This window comes from Mastigoproctus giganteus, chromosome 11 (assembly GCF_048544385.1).
Source record: "Mastigoproctus giganteus isolate SK-2022 chromosome 11, ASM4854438v1, whole genome shotgun sequence".
NCBI classification, from domain to species: domain Eukaryota; kingdom Metazoa; phylum Arthropoda; class Arachnida; order Uropygi; family Thelyphonidae; genus Mastigoproctus; species Mastigoproctus giganteus.
In genome coordinates, this window is record NC_143585.1 from 123,600,746 (window position 1) to 123,623,505 (window position 22,760).

At 38.4% G+C, this 22,760-nt stretch overlaps 1 protein-coding gene across 2 annotated transcripts in view; it reads left to right on the plus strand.

The window, feature by feature from the left end:
* The window catches only part of LOC150078411 (E3 ubiquitin-protein ligase MARCHF5-like), a 229,979-nt gene that overhangs the window by 19,715 nt on the left and 187,504 nt on the right, over positions 1 to 22,760 (plus strand). For both annotated transcript variants that reach the window (XM_090385465.1, XM_090385466.1), the window contains exon 2: positions 22,147 to 22,355. In XM_090385465.1, the coding sequence (XP_090241591.1) occupies positions 22,147 to 22,355 (209 nt within the window). The remainder of the gene's footprint in view (positions 1 to 22,146; positions 22,356 to 22,760) is intronic.

Below are 22,760 nucleotides of genomic sequence, written 5' to 3' on the forward strand. Positions count from 1 at the left end.
GCTCCTGTGGAACATGGTTCTGGATGAGTTCCTGGACATGGACTTGGGAGAAACTTGCACCCAGGCCTTCGCAGATGACCTTATTTTGACAATACTGCAGACTCCAGGGGCCCAACTAGAAGCCATTGAAAATCCAGCTTTGACAATACTACAATAATGGGCCTTAACCCACTGTTTGCAGATCTCTCCAGCAAAGTAGTAGTAGTAGTAGTGGCATGTGATGCAAGAAAGCATGTGTATGAGCTTATGCAGCATCAGCCAAAAAAAAAAAAAAAAAATCACACCATTCCCTCCAAATGCCTGTCCAGTTCCTCCTTAAATTTATTTAACCTATCAACTTCCACGACAGATGGAAGTTTGTTACAGCAATTAACCACCCGCTGGCTAAAGTCAAATTTCCGCACATCTATTCTACATCTGTCTTTTCTTAATTTGAATTTATGCCCCTTAGGTTCGTAATCTGAACAAGTGGAAGGATTCCATCAGAATTCAGCGTCCTCAACCCATTCAAGGCCTTATACACCTCAATCAGATCACCGTGCAGGTGCCTAGTCTTCAGCCACTACAGTTTGCAGAACTTAAGCCTCTCTTGGTAAGAGGATCCCTTCATTCCCCTCACCAATCTTGTTGCCCTTCTCTGTACATGCTCAAGCAAATCTACATCCTTCCTAAAATGAAGCCTCCAGACCTGTACGCAGTACTCAAGGTGTGGCCTGACCATTGCCTTATACAGAGGGACAATCGCCTCCTTTTCCCTGCTAGCAAAATTCCTATATATCATTGACAAAACCCCATGACCTGCCCTGGCAGCCTGTCTGCATTGCTCAGAAAACTTCATATCTGACTGCACAATTACTCCCAGGTCTTTTTCTTTTTCTACCACCTTATATCTTTTATCTTTTTGCATATTTTGTGACAGAAGCCAGTTTGAAAGGATTGGAACGTGTACCAAATGGCCCCTCGGCACCATTATCAGGCCATTTTATGAAACACGAAGCAGAAAAGAAGCGATACTCTCAAATACCCCTGAGAGGTGTCCACAACAGTCCAGACTCTGACTAGATGATGTATTTCTATTCCCAACTAACAACCGAACTGCTCTACATGGGATTGGCCCTAGCAAAAAGGTAATTCCATATTTCGCTCTTAACATACCTATGGAAAAGGGACTCTCAGCGGTGATTGAAAACTACTCAAAATCTCTGTCATCTCTATCTCCGAATTTTATGATCCCTGTCATGGTTTCAACATATTGAAAACCAGCAACACATCACAGACGGACCAGACAGTGTACATCCCTCGTCAAGGTCAGGAGACCAGCTTCATTCCAACTCCTATTTCAAAATGTGCGATCCATGAGGAACAAATTGAATGAAGTTGAGGAGCTCTTGCTGTCCAGTTTAATGGATGTAGTTTGCTTCGCAGAAACATGGCTTGATCCCAGTGAAGAAACACTTTCTTCTACTTGGCCTGCAAGATATCAGATGGTTTGTACGTCTAGAGAAAACCGCAGGGGAGGAGGAGTAGTAATTTTGTTCAGTGAGTAGGTATTTTTTATCCTCCACAAAGTATCGAGCCAGTCCGATTCTTTCGAGGCAGTTCTGGTCACACTAAAACCTAAAAACAACAACAGCCAGAATGTTTCTCTCGACATTGTCACAGTGTATATCCCACCAGTTCCAGACGCACAAGCAGTGGATGAACTCCTCAATGGCTGATTAACCATCTCCATTCATCACTGAAGCATATCGTGTGTGGGGATTTCAATCTCCCAAATACCCTGGGAAGCCTCAAGAGACGACTGAGTCAGCATTTAGACATATTAGGTCTTAAACTGGTGAGCACACCACCCACGAGGGGCAAAAACACATTGGACCTCGCGTTCGCGTCCACAAATTGTGTAGCTAATTAAAACGCGACAAGCAACATACAGTCTGATCATAACCCCATCATTCTCTCTGTGCAAACAGAAATGCCCATCACTTCTGGCAGGAGGAAAGTCACAGCCAAAACTATTACAGCGCCCAAATACCTCGATCCTGAAAGGTGTGTTTATGCAGCCCAGGCAATTCCATGGGATGTCCGTGAGGAATGTGACCCTGAACTCGGAATTGACCTAATGACAAGATGGATAGCCACTGTCTCTCTCTATGCTGCAACAAAGAAGCTAACCATTACAGAGCATTCAAGGGCCTGGTGGAGTCCAAAAGTCTCTGAAAGCTTCCATGTCAAACAGAACATGCACAAGCGGTGGAAAAACTCCGGCTCACCCTTGGACAGAACTGCATTCTCTCGAGCTGAAGCTCTTTTTATTAGGAACAAGAGGGAGGCAATAAAACTTCAACTAGAGGCTACCATAAATAAAGGGAAGCCCTTCCATAGAAGCAAATCAGAGGATGCCATTCACTCACTCAATCTGAGCAGTTGGCTCGACTACATAACTAGGTTTGAGGCTCAGCCAGAATCCACTACACCAATGGAATTACCAATCAATCCGATTTCAACTGACCCTTTAAATTCAGTTCAACTCACCAAATATCAACTGATTGATGCAATAAATAGTTTAGCGCCTACGGCCGCATCCGGCGCAGATGGGATTCCTCAGTTTATGCTGAAATGCCTCATTACATTTATTGTTGATCCCATTCTGTCGTTATTCAACAAAATCCTTCATCAAAAATTCTTCCCTCCTATATGGCACGTCTATCTAGTAAGACCGCTGCCAAAAATACGCTCTGCTTCTCAGCCCAGTCACTTCTGTCCTATTTCTTCTGCATCAAGCCTATTAAAGCTATTTGAGAAATCTCTTCTGAAAACGTTAACCACCCAAATAATGCCACATCAGCCACCGCAGATCCACTATGCCACCCAGTCAAGATCCACTGCTACAAATCTAGTCAGCTCCACTACCAAGATCCTCAAGGTATTTGAGCACGGTTCGGAAATCACTGTCACTTATATCGACGTCCAGGCAGCATTTGATTCCGTATCCGTTCACGCATTGGTAAGAATATTACCTCATTGGCGGAGACGTGCTCTGGTTCATTCAGACAATGCTTGAGAATAGGACTATTATTGTTAGCGATGTCAATCGGCGCTACACCAGAACTATTACAGCTGGAGTCTCACAAGGTGGGGTCCTCTCTGGTATTTTGTGTTCAGCTGTTCTTCTGCCTTTCGTGATGGGCCGAACTGATATTATCACCTTCGCTGATGATATAAAGCTGTTCACTGCTATCAACCCCGGAGACACTGCTGACTACACAAATGTCTTAATCGTACAGAAAATCCAGAACCTCGAGACCTTCCGCTCCGGTTTTGGCCTTCACATCAATCCTGAGAAGTCGAAACTTGACTTTCTCGCTCAAACGGAATCCAACGATGGTGCAACCCAATATAAGTGGATCCGCGATTTCTGCTGTTCAGCAACACACAGACCTGTGCGTTGTCTTTGACCAGAAGCTCTCCTTTCTACCACACATAGACCACCTGCAAAAAAAATTCTGTCGACTCCGGTGGATGCTTAAGCAACAACTTATGCATGTCCATGACCAGGCCATTGGGTGCAGGTATATTAAGACATGTGTCTGTCCGGTCATTCTTTATGGAGCAGAAGTCTGGACCTCAACTGCCGCAACGCATCTAAAACGGATTTTTGCAGGCGAATTTTGGCTATTGAAGTGGGCCACATGGAAATTCCGGCTTCCCCCTGCACGAAGGACCACCCAGATGGCAGCATCTCTAAACATCAGACGTCTTCCTGCCATTATCCATGAGAGAAGACTCGTCTTTTCTGTAAAAATGATGGTTGGCATTATTTCAGACCCAGACTTCTGGGCTAACTGCGGTTGAAGGATCCCAGTCCCAAGCCTTTGGGCCATCCCAAACCGGTTAAAGCTATCCGATCAGTTCTTACCCTTGCAAATGCTGTGGTACGTATACTCCTTGGATGGCGACCTCTACAAGTTCCCATTGGATAAAAAATACAGGCAGAACTTACTCCATCCACTTCCTTCTCAGGACCACGTCACAGGACATTAGAACTTGTCCATCACTCCCATGGATCCCTCACTACATTGTTCCAACTTTTTGCTCCTGCTTAGATGACTCCAGCACTGTAAAAGACTGCTCCCTGGAGAATAATTTAACCTGATAATATGCTGTTGTGTATATATGTTCATATGTAAATTTTTCATTTGCTTTCCTACACTTGTATAATTAGTAATAATATTATTTTTTCTCCTATCTCATCCTTGTTTATTTCATTTTATTAGCCTTTGTAACCGTGTATTGGACTTTGTAACCTTGTATTAGCCTTTACTGTAAACCCCTGGCTTGTAGCCGTGAAGGGTATTGTGTACGGCATGTGCGTTATGTATGCAATAAAGAGTTCTTCTTCTTAAGTGTAGTACCACACAGTTGGTACGTTTCTCTGGGATTACTTCTACCCATATGCACAAAGACCTAAACAATGCTCCTGAAAGGAAAACTACAAACCCGAAGACCGCCACAGATCAAGATTGGCAACACAACTCTCAAACTTAACACCCAGATCAAATATCTGGGCGTCATCCTGGACCCCAACCTCTCATTTCAACCCCACTTGAAACACATAAGAAGCAAAATAAGGAATTATTCGGCCCTCGTCGCCAGTTTTACCAGGAGAGACTGGGGACTCAACAAATGCACCCTGACCCTCTACTATAAAACCACCTTTCTTCCTATAATCATGTATGCCTCACCAATCTGGTACCAGAAAGCCACAAAAGGGCCATGTCCTGTTATCAGATAGGTTGTGTTTAGTCCTGGGAGGAACCAGGGAGGAGACTGGGGGTACACCCTGTCAATGTCTGGGATGAATTTTCTTGCAGTCAACTGCAGTCAACAGAAGAACGCTTGATACCATCCACAGATCTGTCCTCCTTTTGCTTACTTGTGCCCTGCACAGTGAGTACGCATGCCCTCCAGGTACTGGCAGGTGCTCTCCCACTGGATCTCGAAGCTGCTAGAATAGCGGTGATATATTACCTTGCCAAAGGAGTACAAATTACCCATGTGGGACACACCACCAACCCCACAAACAACCATAAGATGGAGAAAATCAAGCTGATTAAACACCTGCGTCAGTAACGGCAGAGTAGATGGCCCACTCCACCAAGGGAGAGGTCACAAGAAAATTCATCCCAGACATTGACAGGGTGTACCCCCAGTCTCCTCCCTGGTTCCTCCCAGGACTAAACACAATCTATCTGATAACAGGACATGGCCCTTTTAATGCCAAATTGACAGCCTTTGGGCTGGTTGATAGCCCTCTCTGCTTCTGTGTAGAAGCAGAGACCTGGCATCATTTGATGCATAGATGCGAATACTACGAGGATCTATGATGCCTGCTAATTACCAGAATTAGACATACGCTGCAGGACCAGTAGCTATATCTCCTAGACACAGGAGGAATACAGGGCACTTTCGCGATTTGCCCAAGACTTGTTTCCCAGAAGAACACTACTTGCGATTCACGGACCAGACTAATTAAAACAAGATAATTAACACCTTATAACTTGGATGCTAGGCTGACTTCATCCTTAGACCTCCTGCAGCTTGACTAAGACCGCAGCTCTGCTGCCACCACCGAAGAACCAAGAACATCATCTCCTGGACACAGAAGATGAGCACACACCATTCAGCCGATATGTGCAAAATGCCTATAGCTGAAGAAGAATTGAACTTGCTTTCCACAACGACCGACAAACCAGGAAATTGACTTTACCTGACCAAAACTGAAAGGAACAGGAGAAAACCCAAATGGATGAGAAAACATACCCACTAGGACAAGAGTGAACGGAGGATATCCCCAAATGATGTTGGATGAAGTGCAAACTTCAACCCTCCGATTGCACACTGGGACACAGAGTTCGACTCAGGCTCATATCTAGTACTGAGATGAGCAGATTTGATCCTGAAACTGGCTGAAATAACCTTTCAGAAAATGAAACATAAGCCAACCAAGTGTACTAGAAACCCAAGCATCAAAACCGAACTGAAAGCAGCAATTGCTGCCACATGCCCTATTGGCGACCTGTGCTGGGCTCTAGCCCAACACACTTTCATTCCCTTCCCTGGCGGGGGGAGGCGTTAGTGCTTCTGTCCCCTCCTCTCCTTGCAACCCCCTATTTTTCTCCTGGTGGGGCATGCCCTTGCCCCACCAGGAGAAAAATAGGGGGTTCTGTCTTCCCCCCAGTCTTTAGTCTCCCTCTCTACTCTGCCTATATCGCCAGAGACGCCCCACACAATGAAAAAATTGTGTCCAAATTCTCACCGCATTCGTGAACCCCTTTCAGCTTAACTAGATTCTATCGTCCATCATTTCCTATTTTTATTTTATATATATATATATATATATATACACACACACACACAGTCAGTCCTCGTATAGCATGATAGTTGTGTTCCTAGAAACCCTCGTGCAATGCAAAATCGTGCAATATAAACAACAGACCCTATGGGAAAAATAGGGTTAGGTGCCGACCACCCAAGATTGAACACACATTTGTAACCAAAACATTACCAAGTGCAATAAATAATCGTAATAAAATACGTAAGTATTTTATTATGACTATTACATAATATTGCTAATGGTTTTGCTTCTACCGTAAGAGAACTTGTTTTTTGTTTGATTTTCTATCCAAACAGATGACAGCCATTCCATTTCTTCCAACTCTTTGTGTCAATCTAATGGATTTTAATTACACTTTGAGTTGTTCCTACTACGAAAGTTTTTATTTTCTCTGCATTCTTTGTAATTCTCGGTGTTACCTCATTTAGGCCTGTAGCACATGCAATATCACATGGTCTTTCATTTTGCTCAGTGTTTCACTTTTTTTTTTTTTTTTTTTTTTGTGGCCGAGTGGTCAGGAACGAGAGTGCATAGCACACGTTCCTTGAGCGGACTGGGGTTCAAGCCCGTGACTACTAAATAAGATAAATATTTGTATTGACGATTTATTGTAAACTCTACTGACTTGTTTGTCGTGCCGAAGTATAAACAGAAAAATTTTAAATTTAAAAATTTACAATTTCATATTTTTTTCTCTATTGACAGAGGCGGACTGGCCATAAGCCTTACCAGAGAAACCACGGTGGGTCGGAGGCCGGTGTGATTTTGGCCATAAATGCTAGTATGAGGCTGCTACAAATTTTCCTGGGTAAGAATTTTTGACCCAGTTTTTCCGCCTCTGTTTATCGATATTGCTTTTCTTTTTCTCTATGAATCTGTAGTGTCTTCACCAGGATGCTTCTTTTTCACACCTTTTAAGTATTTTACTCATTTTTATGGAATAAAGTACAATTACAAAATGAGGAGGCACGCTTGATACACATAAACAAAGCTGCGCGTGTGTAGCAACTGAATAAACAACATTGTAAAGGCAGAGACACACTATGAACACCTCACTAGCTCACATTTTACTAAAGCACATTTCTGGGGGTTGCTACCATAAAACAATAAAAACAATTTCCAGTTGCGTTCTTGCTAGTGGAATCTGTTATAAACTGGTAGTAAACTCGATCTAATTGCATTTGCGATAATACCGATAGCTGGAATTTTACGTTATTACGGTGAAATGTGTTTTCCTTTCACGGATATAAAAAACATAAATAAATTTTCAGAATCTTCTCTTCATTTCTATCGTGTTGCGTTCAGTTCGGGTTATTCCGCGTCCGACTGCCATTTCTTGTGAATACAAAGGCAAATCGTGCATAAGCGAATTCGGTTCATGTTACATACGATATCGTTCCCCTATTTATAAATCATGTATGATTGAATTTGTGTAGTGTAAACACGTGTTATGAGGACTGACTGTATATATACAGTCCATTCCAGTTATTTGGGACACATCGGGACTAGTGCATTTTGGCCCGATTAAGTGGCTGCCCCAATTATCCGAAGTTTCACGTAAATAGTTAAAAATACAATGTACCCCCCCCCCTCCATTTACAATTAGTTCACTGTACAATCAAATCACGTTACGATGAACTCAACATAGTAAAGTACCGTTCACTATACGATGTGCAGTAAGCGCCGGTCATTGTGATCACATTTGTGAATTGAATTTTAATTCTATTAAACAGCTATTCTAATTAGCAAAAATAGGAGGAATATTATGCACAGGCTATAAAAGCAAAGATATATATTAAGAACAAATTTACCCTTTATTACCTTACCAATTAAAAAATTAAATGATACGTGAAAATCAGAAGAATATACATGATAATTGGAATAATTAATACGTACTGTAATATGTACATACGAACTAGTTGACATTTCTGTTCACTGACATTTGTGGGCGGGAGGGATTAAAATTTAAAACAGTAAAAAGATAAGCAATCAATAACAAAGAACACAGCACACACAAATTGCAAGTAACGCAATACGCGCAAGTGAGAACTGAGTAATGAGTTACAAAGCTTTAAAAATAGGAATGAAGAGAAGATCTGAAATTAATTTTTTTATATGATTGAAGATTTCATGGAAGTGTAAACACATTTCACCATAATAACCCACAGAATTCCAGCTGTCGGTATTATTGCAAATTCAGTAAGATCGAGTTTACAGTCTGTTTATGATAGATTTCACTAACAGAAAAGCCCAATAAACAGGTGACTGCTAATTGTTTTTATTGTTTTATGGTTGTGACCTCCAGAATTTCGACCGAACCATGTGGTACCGTCGGAGACAATCATAGGGTAATCTCCAGTGCTGCGGTCTCCTGCCCCGATTAAATGGCATGCTGTCCCAATTAAGCGAAGTAAACACTGGCTTTTTTCTCAATTGGTTTCTCTTTTTTAAGATTTGCCCCAAATAAATGGCTGCCCCGATTAACCGGTGGCCCAAATAACCGGAATCCACTGTATACATATTTTTTTTTTCCATAGGCCCTAGAAACTGAAATCTCAGGAAACTAGGTGGCAGGGCCTGACAGAGTAAATAATTTCTTGATACTGGTGTACTTGGTCTGCCTCCATGGGGCCAAGTGTGGGCAACGTTGGGCTCCATCAGGGGTCTAGTGGCTAAATGGCCAGAAGAACAATGATACACAACACTACACTGATACAATATCCATACACTTTTAAATCTCTGGCCTTCCCAGTGAACTGGTATGCCTACAATGAAAGCTACATGGAGATGGGGAAAACCCCTGGTGCTGTTTGACACTAAATACACTTTACTCCAAACATCGGAAACACTTGCTTACAATCGTAAACCTACGGAACCTGTGATGTAAATCCTAGATAGATTCTATTGCTATCCAAAATACAGTAAACCCCCGCTATTCGCGGTATCTGTATTCGCGATCGCCGATTTAATATAAAATGAAACCTAAAAAAATGTGAATTTTAAAGCGCCGTGAATATTTTCCGCCATAAAAAAACATGGGCGTGGCTAAAATTATCTTTCCCAGTCAAAACAGAGCTCAGTGGGCTGGGGGAGAGGGGTGACAAAATCGCCAGGGTGGATGTTTCTCGCTAATCATCCTTGTTCAGTATGTGTTATGCGCTTGTCATGGAAGGTTTCGTCGTTTGCTTTTAATTTATATGCTTATAAATTGAATAAATTTATCAATTTATAAATTGATATGCTTACAAAAATGATAAATCTACCGTAGTCAGTGTAAAAGAGACTTTTTCGAGTGTGTTAAATAAAGTCTTGTCCACAATAAAGTCACTTTATTGTGGACAAGTTCTTTCTAACCCCTACAAAAATATGGCTACGAATAACAAGAGAAATGTGAAAATATCAAAGAAGGTGACGACATTAGCGGTACGATCAATCAAGAAATCGGAAGAAAAAATCCGCCGTAGTGTCCGTGAAAACGCGCTAATTGCTTCAAAAATTTTCTCTGTAACTCGTGATGTTAAATTAGAAAAAATGGAAAAAGCTTTAAATCTGTGGACAGAAGACCGAACTCAAAATAAAATTCCGTTAAGTTCACTCATCATTCGTGAAAAGGCAAAACTCCTTTATCAACACTTTAGCGAAACTGGTAATAGCACTAGTGGGATAAGTTTTTAGTTAGCAAAGGTGCTGGTTTGAAATTTTTAATAAATATTACATTTAATGTTAAATTGTTTCTTATTTTCATTTCGATGCCATATGCTTGCATTTCACTATGTACTGTCTATGTACATAGTCATATTATGAAGGTACCTATTATACATACAAAGACAAAATTTTAGACTAGTTTTTCTTATATATTTCATACTTTGGAACGGAACCCCTTTATTACTATGGGAGCCATAACTCAGTATTCGCATTTTCGGTATTCGCGACATTTCTCAGGAACGTAACCCCCGCGAATAGCGGGGGTTTACTGTATACCGCATCATGTGAGGACTAAATCCAACCACCCAATTAACCACCTTTGCATCCAATCCAGAACTAAATCTGAAAGTCACCTCATCTTTAACTTCATCCTGCGAGAAACCATAATCTTTTAAGTTTTTAATGAAGAGATCATAAAGTATTTCCTCCTTAGCATAGTCACGAGGGACACCAAATATTAACACTGTTGGATCAGATAACCGAGGGGTTTCTCCATTGTAAGATCTATCTCTTTCAAAGCAGAAGCAGAATAGATCCTATTGGCCATCCACTGAATTTGTGGTCTCCACAAGAATCCCCCTATTTCTAAGGAGACAAATTCCTTTTAATTTCATCTACTTGTGGTCATGCTTAATTACTTGAGTCAGCTTTATATCCTGACTCGAACTCAAGGAAGGGTCCTTAGTAAGCCTAAAAATAATCAGATTCTGAGAATCAGGTATACCTCTAGGAACTGATAAGGATCTATCCAGACTTGCACTGTCAGTCATCTGTTTGGACCTTGGTTTATTCTGGATGACAACAGGATCAACCAACTTGAGATCCTGCCGCACTACCTCTGTATAAGACTTCTTATGAAGTTCGATCTGGCAATCTAACATTTCTTTTATCTGAGAAGCACTCTCCTCCAGATCCCTGGCTCGTACTTTGAGGCGCTTATTGTCCACAACCAAAGCTGTGGTCACCGCTGCCACGTCAACCCAGAGACCATAAATTCTATTAGACGCTGGTTTTGTTATTTTACTTGACTCTTTAGACATTATTTCTCCTACAGCCCTTCTTATTTTAGCCATTGTCACATACACCTCTGAGGCATGTAATGATTCTCTAAGGTTCAAACAATGGCTAAAATAAGAAGGGCTGTTCATCATTCAATTGTTGAATTGGAGCATTAGCAACTAAGGCCATATTGCTCCAGGGATATGCGGTGGTCATTTCCTGACCTTTCCACATCCTCTGTATTTGGTGGTCACGGGTTTGAATCCGGTCTAATCAAGAAGCGTGTGCTATGCACTCCTGCCCACCTTGCTATGGAGATGCCTCATCATTCAAAGTCTTATTTTTATCCAATTTTGTTTTATCAAGTTTAGTTTTGTCTCTTTCCTCTTTTATAACAGTTTTAGAGGTCTTTGATTTCTTTTTATCTTTCTGCCTTACTGGTGTCTGAAAAGATTCTTTGTTAGGAGACACCTGTTTAGTTGCAAAATCAACAGAAGAATATGCTTCAGAAGAAGATGAATATGCGTAAAATTCTTGAGACCAAGTAATATCTCGGTCTTCTTCTGACATTATGTTAATTAGACAAGTAATTTAGACAACCAATTAATTGCAACAGTTTTTAACAATATATGTCTATATAGACACTTTACCCCACCTGGGATGGAATCTGCATAAGAGTTAAAGAATTTGCCAAGGTTGATTTATGGGTCTCAGCCCCTAATTTTGTGGCACAGGGAGTGCCACAAAATTATTTACAAAATGAGTAATTTCAAGTAGATTCTTTTCCTACAAAGTAAGATCCTCAACTCCAAAATTAAGAGAATTATAGCCACTTTCTTTAAAAGTAGCCAAAACTAGCCCCTAAGTAATAAAGACTGATATATTCACAGTATATAATGACATATAAATATTTAATGGCTTCTCCCTAAAGGTGGCCACCCCCAAACCAGTAAATTTCCAAGGCAATAAGATAAGTCTCCATATTGTGCAATGTTATCTCAATGGGACAATGTAAAGTCTATGGGAATTTTTACAGGGGAAAATCCTCTATGTTAAGGCTATGAGGCTATGGTCTATATATGTGTCGCTATTAGGGTTCGAAGACAAAATTTCCAAACACTGATATCTTGTGTCTCTTCAATACCTGCAATAAAATTTTATCCTATGACTCACTGAAGTTATCTCTATCCATGTCATATATTTTATAAATGTAACTATTCTTTAAACCACTCTTATACATCAAAAAAAAGGAGCACAAATCCATAGGCATTTAACACAACCATCACTATGCCACTTCTGTGTGGGGAGAACAGTACTTCTCCCATATCTCTCTGCTAAAATTAGCATTAGCATTAGTAGAGGCATATGATGCAAGAAAGCAAACATATAAAGTATCAGCCAAAAAAAAAAAAAAAAAAACCTTCCCATTTCACCCATCCATTCACTCCAAACGTTTGCCCATTCCTTCCTTGGATTTATTTAAGCTGTCAACTTCCACAACAACAACAACAAAAGATGGAAGTTAGTTCCAGCAATCAACTACACACTGGCTAAAGGCAAATTTCCATACATTGATTCTACAACTGTCTTTCTTCAATTTGAATTTATGCCCCCTTAGGTTGTTAATCTGAGCAAGAGGAAGCATCCCATAAGCATTGAACTTGTTCAATCCATTCAAGGACTTATACACCCCAATCCGATCACCTCCTAGGTGCCTAGTCTCCACACGCCGCAATTTGCAAAACTTAAGCCTTTGTTCCCCTCACCAGTATTGTTTCAGTTCTCTGTACTCATTCTAGCAGCTATACATCCTTCCTAAAATGAGCCTTCCAGACCTGTACGCAGTACTGAAGGTGTGGTGTGATCATTGCCTTATACAAGGTGATAATCATCTCCTTATCCCTGCTAGCAAAATTTCTGTATATCATAGACAAGAACTTGACCTCTGGCAGCCTGTCTGCACTACTCAGAAAACTTCATATCTGACTGCGCAATTACCCCCAGGTCTCTTTCATTCTCCCCTACCCTGAGTGTAAAACCACTCATTTGGTACATTTCTTTCGGGTTACCGTACCTGCTATTCATTTCTTTGCATTTGTCAATGTTAAACTTCAGTTGCCACTTCTCAGCCCATCTGCCCAACTTTTCCAGATCCTGTTGCAGCATACTGTCATTACAGTTATTAACAACCCTGCCAACCTTTTCTATCATTTGCAAACTTTGACATTAAACTTGATATATCTTCATCAGTATCATTGATAAATATACAAAACAATGGGCCCAACACCGAACCCTGGGGGACACCACTAATAGTCCAGAAGAGCAGTGTCTATTGATTACCACTCTCTGTCTTCTGCCACTCAACCATCCTTTTTTCTATTGTAGCAACTTGCCCTTAATGCCATACTACTCCAATTTGTACACTAGTCTTCCACGTGTAACAGTATCAAAAGTTCTCCTGAAATCCAAGCATATGATATCAAAATTATTTTTTGCATCCAGTTCCTTTGTGACCAAGTCATTAGCATTAGTTGAGGCATATGATGCAAGAAAGCAAGCTTATAGAGCATCAGCCAAAAAAAAAACAAAAAAAACCTTCCCATTTCACCCATCCAGTCACTCAATGTTTGTTTAGTTCAGCCTTAAATTTATTTAAGCTATCAACTTCCACAACAACAGATGAAAGTCTGTTCCAGCAATCAACTACTCGTTGGCTAAAGGCAAACTTCTGCACATCTATTCTACAACTGTCTTTCCTCAATTTGAATCTATGTCCCCTCAGGTTCTTAATCTAAGCAAGTGGAAGTATCCCATGAGCATTGAGCCTGCTCAAACCATTCAAGGCCTTGTACACCTCAATCAGATCACCTTGCAGTTGACTAGTCTGCAGAGGCTTCAACTTACAGAATTTAAGCCTCTCCTCGTAAGAGAACCCCTTTTCTTCTTTCACCAATTTTGTTGCCTTTCTCTGTACTCGTTCTAGCAACTCTACATCATTTCCTAAAATGAGGCCTCCAAACTTGCACACAGTACTCAATGTGTGGCCTGACCATTGCCTTATACAATGGTATAATCACTTCCTTGTCTCTGCTAATAAAGACAAGGTCATAGTATCCAATCAAATTGGTCAGACAACACTTCCGCTTAACAAACCCATGCTCTGCCTGAATTATTACTGCAATCTTGTCTAAATGATCCTACAGTGCTGCTTTAACCGGTGACTCCATTATTTTCCCTGAAACACAAGTCAAACTAACAGGTCTGTAATTACTCGTGCCACCTTTGATCCCCTTTTGTGAATTGGAAATACATTTGCACATCTCCAGTCTGTGGGAACTTCCCCTGAGTCCAAGGATGCTCTCATAATTATGGCTGAGGGTTTGCTTACTTCCTTTGCTGTCTTCTTTAATATAACTGGATAGATCTCATCTGCCCTAGGTGCCTTTCTTATGTTTAACTTTAAAATTTCTCGTCCACTTTGCTCTCAGTTTTTTGTAAAATCATTAACTTCCTGTTAGAGTGATAAACGTCTGGCCTTCTCCTCCTTGAATAACTCCTGTGTGAATGTAGATGCAGAATATTCATTTAGTTTGGCAGCTATCTGAGAATGATTATATACAGTCAAACCATCGATTTCAAGTCGACCTATCTGATTCATCCCTTTCCTTTTAGAGCAGGAGTGGGCAACAGTCAGCCCGCGGCGATGTGGAATCTGGCCCCCTCCGTAAATGCATAAATATAGAAAATCCATACCTGACTATACTCACCGTAAACTGTAAACATTCGGCTTAATTCGGTTCAATTGGGAATTGCGGCCAGTACAGCAGTAAGCAGTGCGCAGTTAACCAGGTGATTCTATACAGCGTGAAAGAGTATTTTTTCCTAATTATTATTGTAGCATTGATCGAACAAAGTTACTTTGGGTTTGACTTCTTATTGAAAAAAGTAATATTGGTGCAAGATATTTTATAAGTCAGTTTATGCCTTTTCTAATTATTACAATTTTTAATTTAGTATAATTTATAGCCCATAAAATGAGCCAATTAAAAAAAAGAAAAATTGATGCTGAATGACGCATTTTCAATGATAATTGGACATTCAAATATTTAATTGCAAATATAGACAATAAAGCTGTTTGTTTGGTTTGTAATGAAACTATTTCCGTTTTTAAAGAATATAATCTAAAAAGGCATTTTTCAACAAAACATTTCGTAAAATATGAGCTATTTTCACCGGAACAAATGAAAATTAAAGCAAAAAATTTAAAATGTGGTTTGCGTAAGCAACAAAATACTTTGAAAATTTTTTCAAATACAGATAGAGCTCTGACAAAAGCTAGTTACATTGTTGCACATAAGGTTGCAAAACAATGTAAATCATTTTCTGACGGAGAATTTGTGAAGGAATGTTTGATAGATATTGCTGAATTATTATGCCCTGATAAAAAACTGACGTTTGAAAAAATTTCTGTCACGAAGAACTCTTGTGAGACGAATTGATAATATTTCAATTAATTTATGCGATCAATTAAAATTAAAATTGGAAGATTGTACTTGCCATGCACTGGCTTTAGATGAGTCATGTGACATTACCGATACGAGTCAACTTTTAATCTTTATTTGAGGTATAAATCATAGATTTGAAATTACGGAGGAATTACTTTCTGCATATCCTACGAAAGACACAACGACTGGCAAAGGTTTTTTTATAGCTCTTCAAGAAGCTTTGCAAAAACATAATATAAAGTGGGGCAAAATTTTCAACACCACAACCGATGGGTGTCCTAGTTTGACAGGAAAAAACATTGGATTATTAAAAAGAATAAGCAACGAAATAAAGCATATTCCAGGAAAAGAAATAATTTTCTTACATTGTATAATTCATCTAGAAACCCTTTGCAAAAGAGTTCTAAAACTGAAGCATGTTATATCGGTTGTAACGAAAGTAGTTAATTTTATTCGTGGAAGAGCTTTAAACCACCCACAATTCATAATATTTTTGAAAGAAATTGAACGTGATTTTACTGATATTCCTTACCATACGGACATAAGATGGCTTAGTCTTGCAAAAGTGTTAAAACGATTTCATGATTTGTTGGATGAAATTGTAAACTTCTTAAATGCTAAGGACAAGCTGAATGAATTTTGTGAATTAAAAGATGAACAATGGCTGAACGAATTTTTCTTCTCCGTTGATATGTTTTCGCATCAAAATGAATTAAATTATTTATTTTTGATATGTATACAAATGTCACATCGTTTACGAGAAAACTCAAGTTATTTTCGCAACAATTCCAAAATAAACAGTTAACTCACTTTCCAATCTTACAAAAAAGAGAAAATAACTTGAAATGTGTTGATTTTAAGAAATATGAGGCTATAATAAGTGACTTATTTAATGAATTTACAAGAAGATTTGATGATTTTCAGAAACTTTCTAAAGATCTATCTTTAGTAAGCCTACCATTTAATTTTAATGTCAATGATGCACCACCTTGTATCCAGTTGGAACTGATAAATTTACAACCAAATTTAATATTAAAGAATCAATTTGCTAAAAAAAACAATAACGGACTTTTATGCCTCGTTAAATCCAGAAATGTTTAAAAATATTCTGGATAATGCACAGAAATATTTGGCATTCTTTGGATCGACATACCTATGCGAAACTACATTTTCTTTAATGAAAAATACAAAGAGCAAAATTAGATCAAGAATAACGGACGAAAATTTAGGAGCAGTTCTACGAATAGCCACTAGTGAATTGAATCCCAATTTTGATGAAATCATAAATCAGGAACATTCCAAATGTAATCCCTCACATTAAAGTTTTTGTTTTCTGCATTTACTTTGTTATCATAACAATAAAAAGGTTTATTCCAAATTGTAGTTCTTATCTGTACCTATCTATAATCGACTTCTATTTGAATACTGTATTTACTTTTTTTTTAAAAAACATTAATAATTTGGTAATTCAAGTAATATAATATTTTTTAGGTTCTGATTTTTTTTTGTTAAATCGTTCAATCTATTCCGGCCCACGTCATGAAAAGAAAATTTCATTCGGCCTGCTGACGAAAAAAGTTGTCCACCCCTGTTTTAGAGTTTAAGTAAAGAAGTCTTTGCTTTTTTTTTGTTTGCACTCTTTGGCAAAGATTTCTCATAATCTGCCTTCGCTTGCCTAACCTCCTTTGCGACTTGATTACAGACTAGCTGCTATCTACCATAGGCTTCTGTGTTTCCTGATAATTTATATAACCCCGTATCTGGTAAGTATGGGCTTGCCACACCCAGGGTACTGAATTGGATATCATCATTCTTCTCTTTCTTGATGATTCCCATTCTACTTCTGACTCTCTCTCTCTCTCAGGGTAATTCAGAAATTTTTTTTTGGCTGGTGCATAAGCCTTAGGCTTCCTTGCACCATATAGCTAATAATAATAATGTATCCCATGCATTTTTATTCTCTGCCATGAGTCATTAGTTCATCTGATATCTATTTGGGCCTAAATCTAGAACAGTATTTCTTAGTTGGAACAAAAACCTAGTAGCTTCCAAGATTATTTCCTTGAATACTTCCCACTTATAATTTCCTGTTGGTAATATACTCAGTTGGTCCCACTGTATAGAATTTAAAAATTCCTGATACCACTGAAGTCACCTTTACCGAAGCAAAAACCCTTCCCTTTACCCCTTTAAGTAAATTCCATATGCTGTTGATGTAATTGAATCGAAGTTCCTAACTTTTTTCAAGATAAAAATGGGGAAAATAATGCTCTTCCCATATCTTGCTGTTAAAAGAGTACAGGAACTCCCCGACTTGCGTAATGCTCGACTTACGGAAATTCGACTTTACGTAAGTTTTTGTCGGCTGCTGCAAACTTAAAAAAATTGTGGAAACGTATTTTGCATCCCGTAGGAATAAATGGAGATATCGTGAAAATATCGTAATGTGAACCCAATAACACATTTTGTTTTTTGCAATTCGTTCCAAGTCCTTGGAAGTTGAAAATTTCATTATTTAAATAAGAAGAAATCTTTATTGTACAGTAAAGATATAATAAGCTATTTATCTTTCTAAAAGGTCATATTTATAATGGAAATTGCACTACCCTTTAATCATCATATGTTCCCATTATAAGAATCTATTTTGAATCCCTTTGTGATATTTTTCTAAAGGACGTTTTTGGAGGTCACGACCAAAAAACAATATGCACTTTCCAGTTTATTGGGCTTTTCTGTTAGTGCATCTAATTATAAACAGGTAGTAAACTCGATTTTATTGCATTTGCGATAATACTGATAACTGCAATTGCGTGGGTTTTTACGCTATTATGGTGAAATGTGTTCCCCTCCAATTAAATCTTCAATCATATAAAAAATAAATTTTCAGAAACTTCTCTCCATTCCTATTTATGTATTACAATGATGAAGGAAAAGCAACCAACAGAAAGTGCAAGTGGTGGGAGTGCCAGGAAATGAAACAAAATTGATTTAGACATGATGAAGCAGGATAAAGCTTGTCATCTATTGCAAGGGAATTAGGTCTCGCTGCTTCAACTTCTTTATCTTCGCCTTCCTCCCACGTTTATATGGGGTCAGCAGTGAATACTATTTTAAAGGACAGTGTGCGTATAAAAGAACATGTCAAAGGATCAATGCACTTAAGATCAACAATGATCACAAAAAACAGCATTCAGGTGCTATATCGAAGATGGAACAGCTATTAATAATATGGATGGAAAATCAGATTCAGAAGCAAGTGCCCCTGAGTCTAATGACCATTCAAGCAAAAGCAACAAGTATTTATAAAGATATTAAGGATAAGTACAGCGAACCCAACCCAAGTTTGTGGCAAGAAACAGGTGGTTTAATAGGTTCAAGCATCGCGGTGGTTTCCACAAAGTTAAAGTATACAGTAAATTCACCAGTGCCGATTCTGCAGCTGCACAGAAATTGTGATGGGCTGAAAAAAATTATTGTATAAGGCTACTATTCAACGCAACAAATTTTTAATGTTAACGACACTGCTCTGTATTGGAAAAAAATGCAAGATCGAACATACATTGCCAAAGATGAAAATACAATACCAGGTTTCAGGGCGTCAAAAGATGGGCCATGCTCTTGCTTGGGGCTAATGCAGCGGGAGATTGCAGATTAAAACCACTGCTTGTGTACCATTCTGGAAATCCTTGTGCATTTAAGGGCATCAGTAAAGCCACCCTACCCGTGCATTTCCAATCGAACCAGAGTGTATGGATAACAGTATTTCTCTTTGAGGATTGGTTTAAATGCTGCTTCATTCCCGAGGTTGAAAAATATTGTAAAGACAACGACGTTCCTTTCAAGATTTTGTTTCTATTAGATAATGCTCCTGGACATCCTACGCATCTAGATGATTTCAATTCAAACGTGAGAGTCATATTTCTACCACCAAACACGACTTCACTCATCCAACCTATGGATCAGGGTATTATTTCAAATTTAAAAACATACTATTTATGCACAACATTTGTTCAGGCATTGTCTGCAATAGACTATGAGAAAAATCTTATGTTAAGAGACTTTTGGAAATCTTACAATATTTACCACTCCATCTTAAACATTAAAAAGCCCTGGGTGGAAATTAATAAAAGTTGTTTAAATGGCACATGGAAGAAAATATGCCCACAGCATGTAAAAGGCTTCAAAGGATTTGAAAAATACAAATCATATGAAGAGGTTACCAATAAGATTGTAAAGGTTGCAGAGCTACTTCAATTGGAGGTTGATGCCAAAGATGTGGAGGAGTTAATAGAGGAAGAAGAGAAGGAATTATCTAACAAAGACCTTATTGACTTGCAGGCAGCGATAGTGAAAGAAGAAAATGCTGATGAAGCTCAAGATGAACCAAATGAGGAGCTGAGACGTTTCATCACCAGAGAGATGGCAATGGCATTTCGTGAAATTGCATCGGCAATGGGGAGGTGTGAGAAGATGGATCTTGGCAGCAAATAATTCTTAAAAGTTAACAGAGAGGAGGTAAATGATATGCTTGCTTGCTTGCTACAAAGAAATCTACAATGAAAAGAAAAAAGCCACCATCTAGTCATCCATTAATATGTTTTTTCGTAAGGTTGAGCTGCCGACCCATTCTAAATCTCCACAGCCCTCAACCTCCACAGCGGTATACTTATCAGCTGAAGATGTCGATTCTGGCAATGATGCTCGAGAGGTAAAACTTAATGACAGTTATGCCTGTCTCCTCTCTTTTTTTTTGTAATTTTATAATTTTGAAATTTTTTTAAATTGCACGTTTTTGTAATTTTTTCTGTGCATGAGTTAAAAAATTGAATAAATATAATAAATACAGTAAACCCCCGCTATTCGTGGTTTCACGTATTCGCGGTCGCTGATTTAATATAAAATGAAACCTAAAAAAATGTGAATTTTAAAGCGCCGTGAACATTTTCCGCCATAAAAAAAACACGGGCGTGGCTAAAATTATCTTTCCCGGTCAAAACAGCGCTCAGTCGGTGGGGGGGGAGAGGGGTGGCAAAATCGCGAGCGTGGATGTTTCTCGCTAATCCTTGTTCAGTATGTGTTATGCGCTTGTCATGGAAGGTTTCGTCGTTTGCTTTTAATTTATATGCTTATAAATTGAATAAATTTATCAATTTATAAATTGATATGCTTACAAAAATGATAAATCTACCGTAGTCAGTGTAAAAGAGACTTTTTTGAGTGTGTTAATGGAAGAAAGTGACTTTATTGTGGACAAGTTCTTTCTAACCCGTACAAAAATATAGCTACGAATAACAAGGGAAATGTGAAATGATCAAAGAAGGTGATAACATTAGCGAATAAAATTGAGTTATTAGACAAAATTTCTAATGGTGAAAGTGTCTCATCAGTGGCAAAACATTATAAAATCAATGAGTCAACGGTACGATCAATCAAGAAATTTAACTCTGGTGGCTCACCCAGGGTTCTGATCTGGATATTATCATTCTTCTCTTTCTTGGTGATTCCCTTTTACTTCTCTCTCTCTCTCTCTCTCTCTCTCTCAGGGTAACTAGGGAATTTTTTTTTTTTTTCATTGTTTATTTAAAGTTGTTTATTGGTTAGCACAGTTCATTACAATCTTACAGATTTTATATGTATTTTTATAGTTTGACCACTTGGAATACTGTACTGTGTTTAAGTATGGAGACATCATCCAAAAAAAAGACATTGAGCTTCTTGAAAGGGTCCAAAGACGAGCAACTTGCATGGTCAAATCGGCAAAAGGGCGATTGTATGAGGAAAGACTCCTATTATGTGGTAATGAGTTTGATAACCAGGAACTTTAGAGGTGACCTTCACTGTTATGAAGAATTCCACAACTAGAGGCCATAAATTCCATTTATAGGGGAAGAGGTTTAAGCTAGGATGTAGGAAGTTTTCTTTTAGCTAGCAAGTCATTGATTGCTGGGACAAGTTGCCTTTACAGGTAGTTGAGGCTGACAGTTTGAATAAATTCAAAGGCCAACTGGATAGTTACCTATGTGAGGAGGGAAGCACGTAATTTGTATTTTCTCATCTACTTTTTTTCTTTTTTTTTTTTTTCTGGCCAGTGCAGCAAAAGCTTGTGGCTACCTTGCACTATATGGCCAATACCACTATAAAAAAAGAACTTGCTGAGTATATGACAGTCATGCACAAGGAGATGTCATGGTGAAATTTTAGGGGCTTTCTGCCCCTAAGAGAAATATGTATAGATTTATTTACAGAATACAGACAATGTCATGGTGAAATTTTAGGGACTTTCTGCCCCTAAGAGAAATATGTACAGATTTATTTACAGAATATAGACAAAGTAAACAAACATTTTCACCCTGCTTATTTCTGATATGTCTACCTCAAGTGACTCCTTTTATGATAACCATGTCCCCCAGAATTTCTAAGCAGTCAAATCTATATCGGTATATCTTTGGATGCTGATTTTTTATTTTCACATGGTAAACTGTCTATCTGAGAATTTGAAGTGTCTGTGACTTATATATTTAAAAATTTTGCTTTTACATCTAGCAAGCGGTACTGCTGGGTTTGCTTTGCTACAGAAGAAGAAGATAGACATGCATCTTGGGTACAACCATGTCGGTGTCGTGGTACAACCAAATGGGTTCATCAGGGTTGTGTACAAAGATGGGTAGATGAAAAACAGCGTGGAGACAGTTCAGCTAAGGTCACTTGCCCACAGTGTGCCACAGAATATGTCATAATATTCCCTGCATTTGGTAAGGTATATTTTTCATATCAACATATTAAGTTTATGGTATTAAATTGAGTTGTTTTTATAAATTTCTTAAAGTAAATATACACCTAGTTAAATGAAATACTTCAGATGCAAACTGGAATGATTTTCCTAGAGCAAGAGCTTAAAAATTAAAGGGATATAAGAATTGAAAAGAATTCAATAAATGAATATTACATCTGAAAATGAAAGGCCTATGTTATGACGTTCTCTTTGAATTCTTTGAAAAATATGACAAATATGATTGCAGCAACATAAAATGTTTAAGGATAATAAAATATGCCCCATTTAAATAAAATAAATTATGCATGATTAAGCAAAAATATGCGATTTTTATGGTTCTACTGAATCACAAAGCCACCACAAAAATTGGGCATATTTTGAAAAT